Genomic DNA, 21976 nt, shown 5'->3' with positions numbered 1-21976 from the left:
GGCCAGTGACTCGATTTCCTCTCTGTTTCATCTCAACCAAAGAAGAGGTGACTCTAATCCAACTTTTTAAAAAGAAGTGGTAAAGACAAAGCCTCTATTGGTAGCAATAATCATCGAATCGGACAGAAAAAAAGGGTGAGGGGTAATTAGGTGGCAAATCTAATTCGTCTTTTCAAAATATAGGGGTAGGCGTGGCTGGACATTCATGAGGAAGGTCAACCATGATATTGAGAACCATGTTTATCTAAAAATACTCCTCTTTTTAATGTCTGGCTTCTATTTTATCTCACCAGGAAACCGAACACAGTCCTTATTTCAGCCCATTCATTCATTCATTCATTCATTCACTCAGCACATATTTTATTGTGTTGTTCTACCGTGTGCCAGGCACTATGCAAGGTTCTGAGTTACTCTTTGGCCTAGATAAAATCTTGAAAGTATTGCATTTGATGGCCAGAGTAAAAGGAAAATAAGTGGGTATTTAAAAGATTTTATAATCTAGAGATTTTATAATCTAAAAAATTCATCAACAATGAATAAGGAAGAATAAGGCGGGGTGACTAGCCCCCTCCCTTTTTATTAACACGCTGTTACTAATCAGAACACTGTAGACTTATTGACTGGAGAGCTAGTTACTACAGTAGAAAGTTGAAGTCAAGGTCCTAACAGAATAAAATCGAATTTGGACAGAAGCAGAGGATGACATTGGAAATGGTGAAGAGTAGACGATACCCAGGAATGGGGCCAGCACCTTGGGGACTCCAGATGCTTAGCAGAAAGGCGAGAAGAAGGGGAGGGTTCTGAAGTCAAGTCACTTCCTCTATTCCAGGTGATCCGTATCACTGCATGTGTGCTGGGGGGGAGCGGGGATCAGGATGGGGACCCAGAGAAACCAGAGGGAGGAGAGCACTGGGAGGAGGCCTTGGGACTCAATGTGTGGGATGGAGCAAGAAAATACTTGCATGAGCTTAGTAGTTAAGATGTGCCAAATCATCATCAACAACAACAGCAACAACAACAACAACAACAGAATTACAGCTCACTAAATTAAATTCTCTTAGAAAACAAGCATTTCACTCCAATACACTACATCTTCCTGAGTGACACCTTGCTTAAGCTGGCATTTCTAACTCCCTAGGAAACCTGGAAGGCCTCTAGAACTTTCCTTGGTTGAAGGTTTGAAACAGGGAGAATCTTTCTGGCTTGGAGCCACCCCAGAGTAGTAAGGAGGCCCAGCTCTCCAAATATAATTGCTTCCCAAGGACTTCTTCTGAGCTGCCTGGATTCCCGAGAGGTGGGCACCAAAGGCCCCGTCCTCAGAGCCTCCCTTACCGTTTGTCCTCCTCCACGTTCCCCACCCCAGGTTGGCCCTTTGTGCACCTAAGAGAATTGATCCAACTTTTTCCCAAAGCATCTTCTATGGGCCTAAAGTCATCCTAGGAACTTTTCAGAACTACACAAAAGTCCTTGGTGTCAAGAGGCTCGTTTCGTGGGTAAGACAATCAAACGTGTGTTAAGATAAGTGGAAGACAAAATAGCATGGGGTAAGAAAACTAGTAATGCCACAAAGTGATCTAAGGAGGAATTCATTTAACTTGCAAGGAGTTAGGAAAAATTAACTTAACACGAGCATTTCAGGTAAAAGGAATAGAATGTGTAAAGGCAGGAAGTCGGGTAAGTGTAGAGTTTAAGGCTGGAGAGGTTTCACAGCACGGGTCCTTTGTGCGTATTTGAAGGATTCTGTAAGATCCGCTCGGTGGCCACAACTGCAGGCTGAGCTCCATCCGACAAGGCTTTACCCAGAGATATCCAAGTTCAACACTTTCAAACTCAGTCCATGAATCTCCATAGATATGTCAAATGCAACACTGTTACCTACTATTCTTTGAATTTAATGAATAGTATACATCTCTGTGATGACATTAACTATTTGTTTCTGGGTCCTTTTTTGAAAACCAATTTATTAATTTTGATCAGAAAATTACATAAATAATTATATAATTATATACTCAATCATACTCAGCTAAACACCCAATATTATAAATTTGTTTTAGAAAATAAGTGGGTATTTAAAAGATTTTATAATCTAGAAAATGGGCTAATAGTCATTTGATTCTTTTAACACTTTTAGGCTCCTCTGAGACTTTGATAAAGCTATCTTCTCTGGCCATGATACATTTGAGAATAAAAAAGTGAGAAAAAAACTTTGAAAGTGATCTGAAATACATGAGAAAACTATATAAATGCAAGGCATATCAAATACGATTTTTAAACTGCTAAATTATTTTTCAGCATTCTGTTAATTTACCACTCTGTAGTAACTAGTCTTTCAGCATAAGCATAGAATCCATTGATAATCATTAACGATATAGTTTGAGCTGCATTATCATATCCAGATCCTTAAGGGATGATATTAATAGCTCAATAATTCTCTGATCCTCCCATGCGCTCACCTACCATCTCCTCCTTTCTCTTTTTACAAAGTATAGAACGCGTGGTCTATCCTCACAATCACTTCCTTTTATATATTCTCATCTCCCTTGTCCGCTACCCTCTGCCCCCCATCACAGTCTCTGGGGTAAACCCAATCCTGGTTAAATCCAACTTGTTGCCTCTCCGTGCCTACACCCTAGAAGCTAAATGTGGCTGGAGTTTTTCTCCAGCCATTTGAAACCAGTCTCACTTTGCGTTCATGACCATGAACCTTAGCGGGGCCCTGGGGGCTGCCTGGCTGCCCTTCCTCAACGAGGGGCTCCTGAGCCACACCCCTCTCTCTGGGGGTTCTCCGCCTTTCTCACCCGCCACTGCTTCCCCCTCTCTTTTGCTTTTTGTCCCGTCTCCTCAGATGTCTCAGGGCTTTGTCCGCGGACCCCTTTGCTGTGTAGGCTCACCCCACGCCAGGGTTTTGCACCCAGCCTCATGACTTTATCAACCGTCTATAAGCCAGCCTCTCCAAAACAGTTATTTCCAGCCTGGACCAAGTCCCCAGTCAGGGTCAGTTAGTGAGACTTCATCCAGACTGATATACTTCTTAACGTCTCCACTTGGACGTTTAATATCAACCTTAACATGTTCAAAACTGAGCTATGAGGTTACCCGCCCAAACCTGCTACTCACCTAGGTGGCCCACTCTCTCTCAATAAATGACAATTCCATTCCTCTACCTGCTTAGCTCAAAATCCCCAGAGTTGTTCTTGCCACCTCTCATTTTCTCTTCCTTGACAACCAATCTATCAACAGATCCTCTGGCTATGCTTTTAAAAGACATTCTAAATCTCACACCCTCTCTCCACCTCATCCTTAAAGGCACTGTCCCCCCACCTGGATGACTGCTGTTGTCCCCAAACTGCTTTCTTGGCTTCCATTTTTGTAACAGTCTCCTTCCCACATAGCAGTCAGAATAACTCTTTTGAAACTTAAATTAGGTCATGACATCCCTCCGCTCAGAATCCTAATGGCTTCCCATTTCATTCAAATTAACAGACAGAATTCGAGCTCATTTATTCCCCCATTGATCTTGTCCCAGGCTTCCCCAGGGGGCTCATTGCTATCATCTCTTCCTCACTCACCGTAAAGTAAAATGCCTCCGTGTTACTCTGCAAACCTGCCGAGCGTGTCCCCAGGGCCTCTGCACTCCGCTTTTACCTCCGTCTAGACTCTTCCTCCCCCGACAGCCCTGTGACTTGCTTCCTACTTTGCTTTTAGTTTTCCGCTCAAAGAAAATTCTGTGACTGCTCTATCTGAAGTATCAGCCCTGGACCCAAACGCACTAAGTCCTCAATTTCTTAATCCTGTTTAATTTTTTTCGTAGGCTTTATAGTACCTGAAAAGTACACTTAAAAAATATTCTCCCTTACACCCCAATTGTAAATACATGAGTACAGACCATGTCTGTTTTGTTCGCTGTTGTAACCACAGAGCTCAAAACATCGCCTAGCACACACTAAGTGCTCAAAAAGTCTCAAATGAATGAATCAACGAATCAATGATGATCCTGAGGCAACTTCCTTTGGGAGACAGGAAGACACAGAGGAAAGTCATGTTTAAGTTCATTCCTCCATTGTTTGCTTTCCATCAGCGTCTGGCTATATCTTACATATTAAAGAATTCAGAAAAACAGCAGCCACACAACAAGATATAATGAGTCAGTAATTATTTTAGCAGAGTTGACTATATGTCTACTCAGGTCAATTTAGGCAGGAAGAGCAGATTTCTGAACATTGCTCTGGTTTTACATAGTTTTTCAAACTCAAATTGCATTGTAGACTATATGTATTTTTTCCAGACAATTTTAATTACTGTTGTGTAAACAAAGCTGTAGGGGTCTCTAAAACACTTCTGCCTGCTGTGGCACAGCAGACACTGTCCACGCATGTTTACTGAGCACCGCCTTGTACCAGGGGACGTGAACGAGGCGAGGTCCAGTCCTGCAAAGTCTAATGGGTTTCTCACTTTGGCACTACTGACATATTTGGCTGAATCATTCTTGGTTGTCTTGGATATTACAGGATGGTATTCAGAAGCATCCCTGGCCTCTACCAACTAGATGCAGTAGCAAGCCCCAAGCTGTGACAACCAAAAGTCTCCTGGGGGGTGGTGGGGGCAGTGAAATCTGCCAGGTGACATATGTGATATCATACAAGGCAGTTATGATAATATGGTCCTTAGTAACTAGTTACTTAAGACCAATAAAGCTAGAAGTGATTTAGAAGAAGGAGTGTTCAAAGTTGGCTTTCTAGGTCAGGAAAGGCCCAGACCTCTCCTAAGGTTGAGAGCCCCTTTCTGAGACTGGTTGGGGAGACGTGGGCGGGCAGGAGGTACAGGAAAACTAAAGGTTGGAGAGGAAGAGAATGAGAGAAAAGAACGTTAAGAAGAGGAGAGGGTTAAATTCCCCCAGGTGTCTTCTTTCTCACTGTTCCCCAGGTTGGCTCTAATTACATGATTATGTTACCTACCTACATAAATGTAGGATAAAGGACTCTAACTGTGGCACAGGTAAAAATGTTCTGCGGCCTAATGAGGAAAGCTTATTCAAAGTCAGAGCTGGAGAAAATTCATTTTAGTCACTGAAAAAGAAAGGATTTGGGGAAAAGACTTTTGATAGAAGTGAATAAATTAGAACTCTAACAAGAATTTTCCTTTCGCCGCGTTAACGGAGAAGGGACCCCCACCTGGGGAGGGGGCAGAGCATTTCCCTGCTCCTCACCTCACCAACCCTCCTCTAGCTTTTGAAGCTCTTCCATACACAGCATTTGATGACTATGTGGGTTTTTTTCTATGACAATGCTACTTCATTAGGTGGCTTCTTCCTGCCTCCGGAGATATGTTTGGACCTCATTAGTGCCATGTAACCAAGAAACCAGAGATTCAATGAGGCAGGGTCAAATTCCAGGTCAAGAGGCCCCTTGTTTATCCAGCCTGCTTGAGATGACATGAGAGACAGGGATTTTGTAAAAGTCCCTGTTGTTTTCTTCCTCCTTCACCTCCTTGGTTTCTTTGTGTAGATCTGCATATTGTAGCTAAGAAACAACATCCCCACTGTGGCCTCCTCGACTGCCTTCTGATATGCACACGTGCCCAAAAAGGATCGATAACCTACCTACCTGTAGCTGCTCTGTTTTTAAAGAACATATTTCCCTGGATTTCAAATCCATTTGGAAGCCTCTCAGAAGGGCACTGCCAATATCCCATAGGTAAAAACACATGTAAGGAAAGTTTGAGACGTGGTTTAAAAACTATTGGTTTTGCTTTTCCCATCTCCTGACTAGTTTCTTCCTTTATATGCACAGAAGGAGAAATTCAACGTTGATTAAAATGACTAAATTCCATAAGGACTAGGGAAGCTATTACGGTCACTGTCACCGAGTAGGTCAAACTAAATTCAGATTTTGTTAATAAATATATTATTTGTGAGAGATGTTGCCTTTAAAAAAAAAACAAAAAAAACAAAAAAAAAAAAAGAAAAGAAAAACATAACATATGCCCAACAGTCAAGGGTGGAAAACAAGACACACCTGTCACATAGGACATTTAAAGAAAAATGGTGAAATAAAAACAGGAGTCTTTATGTTTCCTGAAAAATCTTCATTCTGTGAATGACAGATGCTCACTGGAATGGGCCATTCATGAGTCACAGATGAGATACTGCTCACTTTCATTTAAAGACAGTAATATAATTATCGTTTTTAGGTTATAATCAATGCTTAACCCAGTGCAGATCTTCACTGGTATCTTTTAAAATTCATTCTGAATAATGTTTGGAAGTAGAAATTCCAAGGTATGCTATTTGTTGCAAAGTCAAATGGGCACCATACATGGAACCTGCCATTGTGTCCTCATGAAAAGCATCCTTGAAACTCACTCTAAGTGGGTTTCCATATTTTCAATGCAAACGAATAACAATGTTAATACTCTAACATTCATATTTTAAGCAGGAAACTAAGCTGTTACGATTCTTATTCACACGTTAATCTTTTAGAAAACAAATGTTGCAGCATTTTTAATTTGCAGTAAATTTCTGAGTGAAGCCTCTTCCCCCTCTTACAGATGACATTCTCAGTACTATTTAATGCATTGATCGATATCAGTCAACATGCCTCACCAATAAGCTGATGGGTACACTTCACAGATATTCCAGATTCATACAGTGCAATGTTTCACAACACATAACACCATGAAATCACTGTATGAATCCAAGAATTCCTACCTCTCTTGTGGTTTGCAACTTGAACAGAAGATACTGTTGACAAAGCTACTTTGGGAGCAACTGGATAGGTTTAAAAGAATGAACAGCACATTAGAAACAATCGTGAAACGTTCAAACTGTAATGACTTATCATCAACCCACTCGACAAGTAGCCCTCAATGAAGAGATTATTTGTATCTGTTGTTTCTGAGAGTTTGTTTCAGTCAAAGGGAAGTCTTATATTTGGCTGAAAATAGTTCGTCAAAAATAAATTTTGGTAGCTTTTAATTTCAGAGGCAAGAATTACCACTTAAGTAAAAAATTCCGTTATATAAAGATTATTTTAGTAACAATATGGGGTCCTCAATCGGCCCTCTCTTAAAGTAGTAGTCATGTTGCTGAGTTAATTAGCAATATCGTTGCCTCAGTTCACCATACCATTTTCTCTGTACGACCATAAGCTCACCTACATGGGAACCAGTTACACTATTTTCGTTCAACTGATCAGACATCACAGAATCTAGCCACAAGGGTCAACCACTCAGGGGCACCTGGATCTCGATCTCAGAGGCACCTTGAATCTGTCTACCTTTCGAAAATGTAGTCTTCTTCTCAACATTTATTACCTTTGTGATGATATCAATTTGTTAATGGCAGGGATCTCTACGTTTGCTTGCCACTTCTTTTCCAATTATTTGTGGAGAGTTGCTTTTGAAAACAGTAAAAATAGTGTAGAGCCTGATGTTCTTTGCAGATGTTGACAAGATAAATGTGGCTACACGGAACTGGCCTCTGTTGGAAAATGCACCTTTAGCTCAAATCGCAAGTTCAAGCACTTCATTCAACTGCGCTGTTTCCTAAATAAATTCATTTGAACTCATTATCCACATTCTAAAAAAACTGCAGCTGACATTAACTAAAGATGTTTCTGAGAGCTTTTAGTTCTGTGACACTCACAAAAAACTTAGCGAAATAATTAAATGGGTCTGTTTCAGGTTTTGAACAACACATAATTCTGTTCATATCAAAACTCACTGTGGAGAAGTGTTAAGTATTAGATATCATCTTGTGTAATTTATTGAGCTATGAAATTCAATGGGAAATACTCAGTGACTTTTCACTGAAGATGCTGTCATTAAACTTGCCAAGGAACAAAGCTACCAAAGCTCCCCTGAATAGGGGTGAGGTTGATCTGTATTTCTTCCACATATGTATGCAGAAACTTGAAAAAATTCATTTGGAGCAGATGATTAAGATAATTCTATTTACTAGTAATGTATGTATCTAGGACAGTCTCGATTTCATCACCGATCAAGGACGGAAAATGCAGCCTTTCCAATTTGACTCTTCAACAAATTGCTAATATATTTTGTTTTGCTTAGCAGCTATTTCCTGGTTCCTCCTTTTGCTCATTTCCTCCTCCATCTGTATTCATTAGTTTAAAAGGAACATCCTGTATATAATGAAGGAAGGTGGAAGCCAAAGATGTGCCTTTTTTATTTTTTCGAGAAGGAAGAGACAAAAGAATATAATTTTCTATTAAAATAAACTCCTATTTATACATGTCTAAATAAGTAACTAGATGTTACTGTGAATTTACTATTATTTTGCATCTTATGACTTTTACTGCCCAGTTTTTAAAAGTTCTATCTCTTCCTGTGTAATCACACTGCTGCTGTCTGTCAGTATCTCTCTTTTATGTATTTATTTATTGTTGATGTTAGAAGTCGGAAAATAATAACCGCTATAAGGACAGACAGAATGCAAGCTGTTCTTAATACTGGTGGAAATGATTGTTGATTCATAAAGCTCCAACAGAGAAAATATACTGTGATGTGGGAGGGTAGGAGAGGAGAGGGGAGGGGAAGGAAAAGGAGGAATGGAGAAGGAGAAGGAAGAGGAGGAAGGAGAATGGGGAAGAGGAGAGAGAGAGAGACAGAGAGACAAGGAAGGAATGAAGAGACAGAGAGACAAGAGAAGACAGAGAACAAGAGACAGAGAGGAACAGAGAGAGACAGAGAGAGACAGAGAGAGACAGAGAAAGAGTGTTCCAAATTTCTGTAAGTCATTATGGAGCAAAAGTAAAAGAAAATGGATCTCCTTGGGGACTGTAATACTGCCTTTATGTTTACTTTCCTCACCCTCCACACAACGGACATACCAGTTTACTTAAGAAAGGCAAAAGGGAGACAGTGAAAAGATGCCTGTTCCACTCACAAGTTTTGAAGAATTATTATTGATACTCTATACTCTGATGGCAATATAACTAGACTTTTCTTGAGACAGACTGACGTTAAATGTAAAGTTAATAAAGTGTTTATAACTTCTATGCCATTTATTTTTATCCTACATCTTTCACTATATTTTTGGGACACTCTACATATTAGAAAAAATATTCAAATTATGATCCTTTCGAAGACATGGCTTTTATGATATTGCTCTTATGTAGTGCTAAAAAAAATGGTGTATGGGATTTTCCCCCTAAACATGTGGGATTTTATATCAGTAGGAATTTTACATGCTCCTACCTTGTTTTGGGTTAGAAACCTCAAGGGAAGAAATATTCGGCCATATCCTATTAAACTTGGGAGGATCTGCATGCATCAGGAAAAATCAGGGTATGTTATTTTCAGCTATCATGTCATTTGGTCTAAACAGAAAATTATATGGACAAAGACACAAACCACACATCGGCTCTTTACCTTGGCTGTGATGCACTTAACAAAACATGACTCCGCACCAAACAAGAGCAAGCAATTGATGATTCCCAAAACATTGAATGGACATTAAATATAGAGAGTTCCCTCCCTAACCAAGCTATACACATTTACTTTGGCGATAGAGTGTTCTTACACATAACCAAATAGAGACTTCAGCAATTCACACTCTACATAAAGCTGGTGCCTGAAACTGGAAGATAATGCAAAAGAAATAATTTCTCACTTGAGGATTCCAGTCTCTGTAATTTATATTTACAGATATGAACTGGTTGCATTAGTCTTTCGTGAGAGATTCTTTGGGGCATGTTTTAAGTGTGAGCCATTATCTCTGCAAAGAAGTGGATTTATTTCCTATTTTTACTGATGCAATTTCTCAGAGAAAGAAAGAGAGGGATTACTGGTGATTCTGCCTTAAGGAGAATAGTCCAAGGTGCTTCCAATCATACGCATGTATGGGTGCGTAAATGTTTTCATAATGTATTTACCTAAAATTATATTTCTAGAGTTATTGGTTCCAATCCAGTAATAATTATAAGCATTGTTAATTTAAGAATTGATGTTATTTCTTCCTTAGATTCACTAGTATAAAAATAACTGGAAAAGCAGGATTGGATGCTTTAAAACATTTTTGCTAAGCCGAACTATTGAAGCAGTCATTTCATGACTCAAATCTACCATACACTGAGGTCAGCTCGAAACCACATCTCTTGTGGGGTCCTTTGCGACCACCCCACTCCACAAGGGGAGCCCTCGCCTCTAAATGCATGTAGCATGTTACTGTCTGTGCTTCTGATTCCTCATTGCCATGTGGATAAACATGAGTTTTAATAGTGCTAGTTTAAATTTCACAGGTCTATTTCTCATCTCCATAATTAGATTGGACCTCTTTGAGGAAGGGCAAAGCCTTGCAGAAGGCCTCAGCAAATATCTAATAATTGAGTAATTGATAATCAAGTGGTTAGGCTACTGTGAACAGGTATTATCAGATTATTTCCTCCATAATTAGATTACAGCAAATAACATTCTTGTAAGACATGGGACTTTCACTACAACTTTGGTTTTTTTTTAATATTTGTTCAAAAAGCTGATCTACTGTTGCTGTGTATGTGTGTATGCACACAAAAAGCAAAGGAAATTTGAATGTTGATATCGCTCTGTCAAAATTTATAAATGAAAAAAGCGTGTAATAACTTTCAACATCTGTATCCAGATATTACTAAAAAGATATTTGAGAACATGCAGCAAAATATGCAAGCTGTATCCTGAATTTTGCTTTTTACTTGAGCATTTTGGTGATGGGTAGATATTGAATGAACAGAACAAGCCTACTTGAACCATGATGATCACTTTTGAAAAACTAGAAATTTGCATTTTCAGGAAATTAATATGATTTCTAGAAGTTATTTAGGAAAAATTTCAAACCATTGTTATGACTTTATATAGAAAATTATATTATTAGCATCAAATTAACAAAATTTTAGTTTGTTGAAATGGTTCTATCTTTTGCCTGTAGAAGAGGCAAATCCAGGTCATAAGTAGGGTGATGCTTATAATTTAATGGCAAGTGTCAATGACTGGTTTGTCTTGATGAAATTAAAGTAACAATATGATTATTTTGTTAGTAAGCTTTGCCAAGAAATTTAACACAAAAATTTTACATTATATCAATTTGAGAGTTTTGAAAAATTAACATCATGAATTAAATTTATTCCATATTCCAATATGTTAAACATCTGGTTATGCCTATATTTTGGTATACTCTTTTCTTAGTGTTTTATGATTTTTCCCCAGGATGCTGAAGTTCCATTTTAAGCATCTTCCTTTATGTATAAAAATTAATGTAGGTCATTCTACTTTTTAATTGATAACTACTTGACCTGTGGGGAATTATCAAGATACACACCTCTGTTATAGTCTGGATTCTCTCTAGAATATAATTTTCTTCTGTACTGTGTACTTAAGTTTTTTTGGGGAGGTGGGAGGAGGGTAGCCAGTGTATTTTCCTGGGAATATAATTAGACATTTTTTCCCCCAAATAATTTTCATTATGTGGGATGCCTAACCTTTTTGAATAATTAAAAGTCAGAACCACCAGCAGTCATCACGTGAAAAGCCTAATCTAATCTACACATATCTCCATTGGAACAAAATTTTATGTGCTATGTCTTTCTTGGGAGTAAAAATGCCCTGAAAACAAAAAGATATTGAAATTTGTGGCCCCTATGAGATTTTTAATATCTCATTCATCTTAAATTTTTAAATTTATTTTGTTTCATAATAGCAGTGGACCACTTGTTTGAGTAGTTAGAAATTGCAAATCAAAAAAATTAGAATACATCAACAGTATTTGCATTATCTCTTTAGGTGAACTGTTGCCGAATTTATTAATTCCATTCTTTCATGAATTAACTAGGGAATATCATGAGTCAGTGTGGTAGTTTGTTGCAAGGCAAAGGGTATTGGGAATGGGAAGATTAAGAGTCTGCTCCTAGTTCTGTTACTGAGGGGGGTGGTCTGGCTGTTAATATTTCTGAACTTCAGTTTCCTTATCTGTAAGAGGTGCTGGACTCAAAGGTCTCTAAGGTTTCTCTCAGCTATTAGGTTCATCACTCCAGTGGCTCTCTCATGACCTAGCAGGCTCGCACTGAAGTCCATGAAGGAGGAAGGTTGTTGGGATGAGGCACACGCTCTTTGGAGGATGTAGGAGATTAAGAGTTTCCTGCGTGAAAGAAAAATCATTGTGCCTGTTCTTACTATGTAGCTTTCCGCTGTCTTGGTGAACCCAAACTGGAGGTGAGAAGTTATTATCGAGGTGAGGGGATGGATCACCATATCTGTTCAGTGGAACTAGATGGCCAATCAGTTAAGAATAGCCTTTTTATGGAGATCTCTTCTTTTAAGGATCCTGGCCCCATCCAAGAAAATGGACTAGACTCCAAAGGCTTTGGCTCTGGGAGTATGGAGACCACAACCATATACTCCACAACTGCCTCCTTGAAAAAAATAGCTGAAATGCCCATCATAGTCTATTACTCTACTGTCATTGTTTTTTCAAATTACATCTATGGGAAGCCTAAAAAATATCTATTTAGTAGAAACTTATTTAAGATACGGTACATTTAAATGGAGCTCAGGCTGGATTCAAATCCCAGCTCTATCACTAGAAGAAATTTCTTAAATTCTCTGTGACTAAGCTTTCTTGTCTGCAGAAAGGGGATGCTGGTTGTTGTCAGGACTGAATGAGTTAATATTTGCTTGTCATCGTAGGGAGCATCTGATAAAAGTTAGTGCTTATTGTTCTAATTGTGGTTGTTGTTGCAATAAAAATAAGATGACTGTAGTATAAGCAGTTCCTGCTGAATTAAAGATGGGAAAATAATGTGCTCCCCCTAATTTTTGCAATCTTAATTGTTCCCAAAGTGAGTGATTCTGATACATAAAAAAGCTCACTTAAGATGACTTTAGGGAACAATCCAGTTCAAGAGCCACATCAATTAATGCTATTGCTCAGAAAGCAATAGAAATTATTTTGGAGTTCTGTGAGAAAGATTTGATTTTTAACATTCAAAGGTAAAATGTTAAATTCCAAGTTTCTTTCAGTTTTGAAGCACATCAGTTTAGACTATGAAGCAAATATCTCACCTGAATTTTTTTTTTTTTTCATTAATGAGAGAACTCAGAAAACTTATGTGCCAGTTTGGTTGTGGCACTTGAATTTTGTTTTCATGAATCAGAAAAACAGATCTTAGATATAAAAATGAGTCTTTGGAAGAAAATTTTTCTCCTCTGTGAGCCAAGGAAAACTCTTTGTGGCTATAAGTTGGAAAAAACTATGTTAAAATTGCTAAACCTATCCATCTATCGCTGACTCCATACTGTATCAAGCTGAAAAGGAAGCTTGAAGCAGAAGGCTAAAAACATTTTTTACATCAAGAAAGCTTTAGAGGTAGGATTGTTTTAGATTATTAAGTTGTTTTCTATCATACATGGCATTCAGTTCGTGTGAATCATATGCAGCTTTCAACTCACTTTGTGTATACCCTTTAAAAACAGAGTAAATTGTGATCATGCTTTCCCATCTGTTTTTTTCTAGAATAGTCTGCCATGTAGTATGTCATACTTTGGTGGTTTAATTAAATGAGAAGGCAAATTCTAATGTCATGCTAAAGTGTAAGGAGTTCTAGTTTAGAGATTGAACATTTAGCTGGACTCCTGCCTTGGCCGCTATCCAGATGACTTAGACAATTCATTTAGGCCTTAGTTGCCTTATCTGTAAAATGATGATGTTGGATCAGTGCTCTTTAAGTTTCCTATAAACGCCAACTTTTACATAATTTTGTGGTTCTAAAACATGGTAGGAAACAGGCTGCCACCATGCATATGAAAAGCCACCGCTGAGAGGATGTTAGTGAGCCTTCATTAAATATCCTTCTTCCAGGCGTGTGTGAGAAAATTATCAGGTGGAGACAAAGTCACAAGGTCCCTTTGCGTTTATACAGTGACTGCTGTTGTTCCTCAGGGAATCTGGAAACATTATTGATGCCTAGAAAGGAATCTACAGAAAACCGTCAAGCTCTCCAGAAGGACTCCCTCGGGCCTTGGAGGTAATCTTACCATCTTCACAGCGAGCTGCCTACTCTTGGAAATGTAGCATCATTAAACTGGTAAGGAAGACAGTTTAATGCGGCAGTGGTAGGTCTGTCCTTGAGATAACACATGGAATTTTATTTTACTGGGACTATCTTGATTTAAAAAAAGGGATTTTTACTGTCACAGAACACGGACAAGCATGTTCTACAATTTGCATAGCTAATTTCATGAAATGTCCTATGTTCTGTAATACATTTGACATCTATACATTTTTCTTCTTCCTCAGCATATTAAAGACGTTTGGTGCTAAAGGAAGGACATATTTATTTTAATGTGGGGACAGTCTCAGTCCTCTACTCCCTCTCTTCAGATGTGATAATCATTGACTTCTGTTGATGACACAGTGAGGTACCTGAAAATGAATTTGTTTTCCTCCAAGACGCTAAAGTTCCTTGCACAGAAATGGGTCAATTCAGGGATCAACAGGTCTAAAGTGCAGTGTAGTGGATTATAAAGAGTCTGGAGTAGGAGTCAATAAATCTAGAATTTTTCCTTCTAACCTATTTCGTTTGATATAATGTAATGAGTGTAGCTTTTGGAGTCAGATAAGCCTTCCTAGACATATTACATTGGGCAAGTTGCTTGGCCACTCTGAGGCTCAGATTCACCATTTTAAAAATGGAATTGTATAGACATGTGGGAACATCTCCCACCAGTTCTAAGCAGAAGCTCTAACTCTGCCCAGGGACGTGGAACCGTTAGTTGGCCAGCTCCCTATTGGTACTCGAAGACTTCAATGATACCCACACTCTCAGTGCGGGAGTTCACAGTTACATGTTTGAAGGTTCATCCTAGGACGTTTCGGAGATCTTGGCAAATCTTTGTTTAAGTTAGGAATTTCCATGTGCCCCCACAAAGAGATAACAGCAAAGGCGCAGATATCAGCTCACACTTAAAAAGTGGCTCTACATTCTAAATTCACCTGGTAAAAGATTAACATGCGAAAAAAGTCAATTTGCTCAAGGTGAAAAATTGTTGTCAATAAAGACTGCTAAACCTCTTGAATTTCTTTTCTTTTCTTTTTTTTAAGGTAGGGGATACTTTCCCCGCCTTCATTGAAATATTTGATTTATTCTTCAGGATTGAAGAAGCAGCTACGTCCTAATGTTCATTCAATCTTAGGATAACCACAAAGTTTTCATGAATGTGAAATGTTAGTTACACAAGTATGAAATGGATCTGTGATGAGGATACCGGGTACACGATAGAACAAAGTCCCCAAGGCGTTTCACCTGGGACCTTAGCTTTCCTTCTAGAACATCAGCAAACAGTTCGAAATTAATGTAGCTCACCCTGCAATTTGTTGTATAGCTACACTAGCCTGATCATTTTTTCCCTCATTATATAAAACCTAATTAGTTAAAGGGCAATTCAAATGAAACTTTTATTTGGGGGATTTAGAAGTAAGAAAGCAAAGGGGTGGGGGGAATAAAAAATAAACACTGCAGCCCTCTGGGTAGCGTGAACACCGTGACTAATAACCCTTGGGTGGAGAAATGATTAACCTTGTTATTTTCCTCACGATCCAGGTTTCTGTAGTAAACCGGTACTGAACAAAAAATATTTGGATGCTGGATGGAAAACAACTTTTACAAGGTCTCCCACTGGCATCAAATGTTCTCAAGTATGAAAACATCTCTGGGCTTTCTCAACAGGCTGATGGATCCCTACAGGTAGCACTTCCCTTCCTGAATGGTTCTGCCAATTAAATCAAATTAGAGATGAATTTTTTAACTCTGATGAAGGCAACGCTCATTATAAAAGAAAACAGGAAAATGGAGTATGTCCCTTAAGTGAACTGTTGTTTCAGACTGAATAAGCTGGAGAGGAGGGCACAACCAAACCCCTCCATCAATATTCTGTGCTTTACCTACCATGATGGCAAACATTTGAAAGTAGTTTAAGAAAATAAAGAATCCTCCGGTTCACAAAATGTTTTCATCTCTCTTCTTTTGTTACTGTTCTAAGAAATACTTTGATTTATTAGAAAATTCCAAGTTTTCGAAATGGTGTTTCCTGATGTGATCTTTCATTTTTGGAGATGATCTACCTTTCACCTGAGTCATCTGTCACCTGCTTTTTAAAGTGCTAATCACCCACACAAAGCTATTTGCACATTAGGCCAATTCTTGTTGTTCTAATTATGTTCTTTATAATATACTGTTTAACATAATTAGTAAAATCACTTGTTTTTCAGCACTAAGGATCAGATAATATATGATAGAAGGTAATGATTAGTTTATCGCTTGAACAAAAACACCCACACCAAACCAACTATTAATTCGGATCTTCAGCATCAACAAATGTTCATTTGGATAAAATATCGTGAATGTTGACTTAGTGCATGATACATTTTATTAAAAAAAAAAAGAAGCTGAATTAATTACTATCACATCAGGTTAAGTTAAAACAGATCATAAGGCTCAATGGCTACAATCTATTTTGGGATTCATTAATTGCTGACAATATCACCAGTATTTTTTCAGCCACGGCCAAAGCACATCAGAATGACCAAGTTTTAAGTCAAGTACCTTCGGAGTGATTGGAAAATCTCTTTCCTAGTAGACAGACAACAGTAGGTACAAATGACCTTAATGGGAAATTTGTTTCAAAACTGTTTTCGGCAGATGATCGGAAAGGATGAGCCCTCTGTCCACGCATTTGAACCTTAATACGGGCCTGGACAGTTTGAGATCTCTACTGAAACCTATCAGGACTCCAGAACCCTCAGTCTTCATGTATATAGCATACGTATGTGAACTTATGGTTACATACAGCAATAATTTACGCCGATAATATATATCATTTGTTTTCTTGGAGATGTGCTTTGATGATGGGAGCCTCATGAGTGCTATATCTGTTATAATGGCATCTTTCTATATACTTGGTGGAACTGTGCTCACTGATTTCTTCTTCGGGTTAAAGGGAAAAGCCTTGACCAGCGGCTCCCTCTTCTCTGGCTGGCACCTTGGAAACCTCTTGCTGTGCCTCTAGAACGGGCAGTGAGTCATCTATGCATGAACTCTTGCCTTTTGGAGATTACTTAATCCACCAGGGCACATGAGCACCTTATGAGCCCACAAAGAAGAAAGGTTTGAATGCCATTAAAGCAGCCTAAGAGATACGATCATGTCTGATGGCTTTATCATAAATCTCTTGACCTTAAAACCGGGCAACAGGCAAGCTAGTCGTGTGTGATGTTGGGTGACCTCTGCATGCTCTTACGTCTTGTCTGCGGGAGAAATCTCAGGAAACAGCCATTGTACTCCAAAGCAGAACAGCCAGAGGCATAACGAAGGCAGGGTACGAGCCTATCTGCTTTATTTGTTAGAGGGTTTTGGTTAGGTATTAAGGACCTGATTTTCCTAGGTTCCTGATAATGAAGGTTAATACATTTTCCAAAAGCACAACAAAGCATCCTTTCAGGTCACCGATGATTGCAGAATAATACAAAGCAAAACAAAACTGGAATTTCCCGATTCAGTGTGTAAAAGGTCAACATCTGCTGATGCTCAGAGATGGGGCATGTGGTGGAGGCGGCCGAATGAGATGGCAAGTGAGCGGAACAGTCAGAGATTCCATGCAACACGCGACTGACACTCAGAACAGAAACACACCCCGGCCCCAAAGAACTACTTCCCATTCGTCCATTTCTGAAAAGTTTTGACAGGCCAGATCACCACAGAAGCCTCGATCATCTGTCTCGGCTTCCTGCCATTTGTTTCCCTTTTGCTTTAAAATGCATGTGCAAATGTGATTGTCAAGGCCTGAAAGAAACACATTGCGGGGTGTATATACAGTTAGGCAAATACCAAGGGAGATACTAAAGCAGAAAAATTAGATTATTAGAGCCAAAGGTTTTTGTTTGCAAGTCTGTAGCACTGATGTCTTCTCAACAAGATCACAAAGAGAATGCTGGAGCATTAGGCTGATAGCTAAATGGATGTGAACAATACTTTTATTTCCAAAGTGGCTGATTTTATGGAATTTAACACATCTAGCACTTAACAAATCCGTGTCCAGTCCTATTCACCAGCTTAAGTAAACTGGGTTGATTTATGAATTGGAAGACCTGACTGTGCATTGATAAGACGCGGGAAGTTGTTTTATCCAAATTACCAGAGTATTGCTTTTTAGGTGGATGTTGGGTATTGTGATGCTTCAGCGGCCGCCGCTTATCCTGCAATCACCCTGCATGGCACAGCTCATACGATGAAGCCTGCGAGGGGTGAGACCACAGTGAAAATTCTTCACCTTATTCACAGTGTAAAGTCTCGGCTTCCTCAGTACTTTCTTTCTAATCAGTTATTTAGAAGTTGGGCAAAGGTTTTTTATCTATCAGAGAGAAAGAATGCAATGTATAAAAAAATATGTGAAATTCTGCTTTGCAAAGTTCTGCGGCATTTCCTTAACAAGCATTTTGGGCTTGTGTTGGCGTGTCATTGTTTTATATGTGAAGAGGAAGCTACAGTCTGATCCTCTCATAATGGCTAGGAGAAAGCTCTTTGCAATGGTACTGGATGAGTGTCCCACACACAGAAGGTTGAAGAGGCATTTCTTTTTCAATTGCTTATATTTCTACTAAAAAAAACGATTGCAGAAACTTCTAGTATCCTGACTCCTCACTTCTCTCTGGCAAACTTAAACCCAAATAGTCACACAAAAACATAGGTCACCGTATTTCAGGAGGGAGAAATGGACAGACTGATTTTTTTTTCCCCCCCTTCATTCCTCCAGAAAGACTAATGATTACAACCTGCTTCTTTCAGGCCATCACAAAGACTAGAGTTTAATGCATTAATAAAATTCCTTCCCCTGGGTTTCATGGCGTTTTCTTTGGGTTCTAATGAATATGCCTGAAGCACTCACTGGCATCTATCCTCTGCTTTTCTAAATTATGGTAGAAATCCATATCCCGTCCTAGGGAGAGAGTGCAATTTATTTGTTGGTTGTTAAGTATGGGTAAATAGAATTGTTTATATTTTTGCTAAATGAACTAAGGTCACCTAAGTAATTGCACCTCTGTAAAGGTGGCCTCCATTGATCCAAAGTGGCCATGAAGGCTGTGGCACTGCCATGACCACAAAAGACTTCTACATAGATAACTATTTTATCTGTGGTCTTATCATATCTGTGCAGAGAACAAACGCACTTCAATTCACTAAGAAAATTCTTATATCAGAAATGGACACTGGGAAAATAGATCTGAGGAGCTGAACAACAAAGCAAAGCTAGCCTAGACTTGGTTTGGTGATTTTTTTTTTTTTACTTACTACCAATACTGGAAATACTGGGGATACCTAGAGAAAAAGAAAACAATAAAGAAAAGCTGTTAGAACTTTATTAGTACATGGCAAATTTAACTCAATATAAAAATGTCAGAAAGGTAACATTTGATAACATTCAGATCTTTAGGAAATAAGCACAGAAAAAAACCCAGAATACGTATCTATCTCTCAAAACCATTTTGCTTTCATTCTAGAACTCCTGAGCTCATTGGAGTTAGGCAATTAATGCTTACCTTCAACAGCTGGCTCAATACAGCTTCATGAGATCAAACATTTTGTGTTTGCCTATAAGGTTAATGAACATTTGTACGTGGTTCAAAACAGATATTAAACGAGGCTTACGTTCTGGGCACAGAGTACCAAATAGACACAATGAGGATGTGTGCAAATATATCCACACATTGCAATAGATCTCTTTAAATGTGTTATGAAATGCGTGTGTTAGCTAATGAAAGTCATTTGGCACTTTATTTGATTAATTTCACATAACCATCATTTTTATTCCTCTTTTTCTTGTCAGATATGTGGATTAAACTCTGTAATAGAAGCTTAATTGAGCAGAATAATTCAAGACTACATTAGGTTGTTCATATTGATCACGGACTTCATTGATTTTTTTAGCTTCCACTTTAATTTATAAGTGGTGCTAAGGTGGTGGAACCATTTCAGAATGTGGCTGGACTTGGCATAACTGTGGGCACAAATTTAGTCTGTATTTAGATGAAAACTCCTAGCCAAGAGCAGGGGCACGAGAATCAGGCTGCCTGGGTCGTGACCTTGGCATTGCTTGGCAGGTAGTATGTGCTATATCCATCTTTGCTATGATTACTATTATTGATTTAGTTGGTTCATCAAGCTAGGACATCATGATAGATATTGCTAATTAAAAGTCAGAAATTTATATCTTCTCCACTTAATTCTGGTAGTGGTGTGGATGAGAGCATGAGATGGACGGAAACCAGACAGAATTGAGTGACAGTCCCGCTTTGCAACTGACTAGCTGCGTGGTTTCGGGCAAGTTCCCAGCCTCTCTACACCCATTTTCTTATCTGAAAAGTCGCTAATAATATCTACTGCATAGGGCTGCTGTGAGGATTGAATAAGATAATCCATAAAAATGTCTGACACATGGTACATAGTCAATAAATGATAGCTGTTAATGAGCTGTTCAGACTTATCCTCCGCATGGCTGAAGTGTACTAACAGGTGGTAAATGTAGAAATCATTAAACTTCTATTTTAGTGTTTATCTTTGAACAACTGCCCTCTGCTTATTTTAACTAGTCACTGTACATTACTTAGAGATTTGTATTCTTTAAAACCAAGAGCTGTTTTCCTATTTCTTAGAGGGGGTGGGTGGGGGTGGGGAGGTGGGGGAGGAGAAATTAAAGCTTACCATGATTTTTTAAAAACCTTAGAAGGAATGAAAACTTTTCTTTCAGTTATTAGACACATTCAAACTCTCTCGATTTTACACGCAGCATCCCTGGTGCTTCAGTTTAATTACCGATCACTGATCAACCCAAACTGGAAACCTAAATTTCCACTTCCCTGTTTCAACTCTGTCCTGTGAACTGAGTTTCAGGTCAAATGCGATTTCCACACAGAACTACTGAATTCCTGACCCAACATTCTGGTAGACTGTCTTTGCTGCAGCGTGACAGGGACTTGGTACTGAATCCTTTTTCTTCCCTTTGCAAATCCCCTGTTGAGTGAGGCACAATGGCAGCATCATAATTTTAGTATCAATTGCAGAAGCTTCAAATTTCCCCAGGATTGAAAATCCTGCTCCACCACAAGAAACTGCTTGCCTTTTGTAATCCGTCAAAGAGAATGGAAGTTAGGATGGCAGGAAGAGACTTTTCATGTGTTTGCAAACGTACGTGGCATTAGAGGGCCATGCATAATGCAAAGTGAAGTTCTCAGGGTGTTTGGCCAGCCGCAGTGGAGAGCCAGCCCGCTATATGGTTTGATGAAGTACTCATTGCAGCTGCACACTTTAGAAAGATGAAAAAATGTTTCCATTCCTTTGGGGACACCAGTGCAGGGGACAAACATTCACTGCAGCTAGACAGACCTCGCCAAGCATGGCCATTATGAGATCCTCTTTTCTTCACGAAGCTGTTTTCTATTACCTCACACTTGGATGCTTGAATTTCAGGCTCTCCCTCATTTTGTGGCTGATCACTTTTTGAGCTGCTACCAGGTGATTCACTTTCTATTCCATTGCTGTAAATGGGAACTGCTCAGAAAATATTTTTTAAATGCTCACTGGAATAAAGATTCCTGAAGTTGGAAATAGCTAAATGCCAAGGGGTGTCCACTTGTATATTTTCAAATGTTACTTCTCCCCTACTGTTGCTTATTGAATGTCCAAACACCATGCTTTTGGTTCTCTATGGACTACTAAAGAATTTAATAAACCCATTCCATCCATTAAAAAGGCTATGAATAAGTCATGAGAAATCTTTCAAATGTTCAAGGAAATAAGAAGGGGAGGCTACAATGCATTTCGTGAAAGATGGGTTTCTTCGGGGTCTGAGAGGGATGAATCAGTGAATGTGATCCCATCTTACAGCAGTGGCAGTACCCATAAATCATGAAATAAGAGTCAGATTATGCTCAGAAAAACTG

At 38.9% G+C, this 21976-nt stretch overlaps 1 protein-coding gene across 3 annotated transcripts in view; it reads right to left on the bottom strand.

The window, feature by feature from the left end:
* The window catches only part of NTNG1 (netrin G1), a 289039-nt gene that overhangs the window by 53191 nt on the left and 213872 nt on the right, over positions 1-21976 (bottom strand). For all 3 annotated transcript variants that reach the window (XM_039841024.1, XM_039841023.1, XM_039841022.1), the window contains exon 5: positions 19329-19355. In XM_039841024.1, the coding sequence (XP_039696958.1) occupies positions 19329-19355 (27 nt within the window). The remainder of the gene's footprint in view (positions 1-19328; positions 19356-21976) is intronic.

The sequence above is a fragment of the Pteropus medius genome, unplaced genomic scaffold, assembly GCF_902729225.1.
Source record: "Pteropus medius unplaced genomic scaffold, Ma_sr-lr_union100, whole genome shotgun sequence".
NCBI classification, from domain to species: Eukaryota; Metazoa; Chordata; class Mammalia; order Chiroptera; family Pteropodidae; genus Pteropus; species Pteropus medius.
Note: the sequence above shows the minus strand (reverse complement) of the source record. Positions and strands in the feature narration are given on the sequence as shown.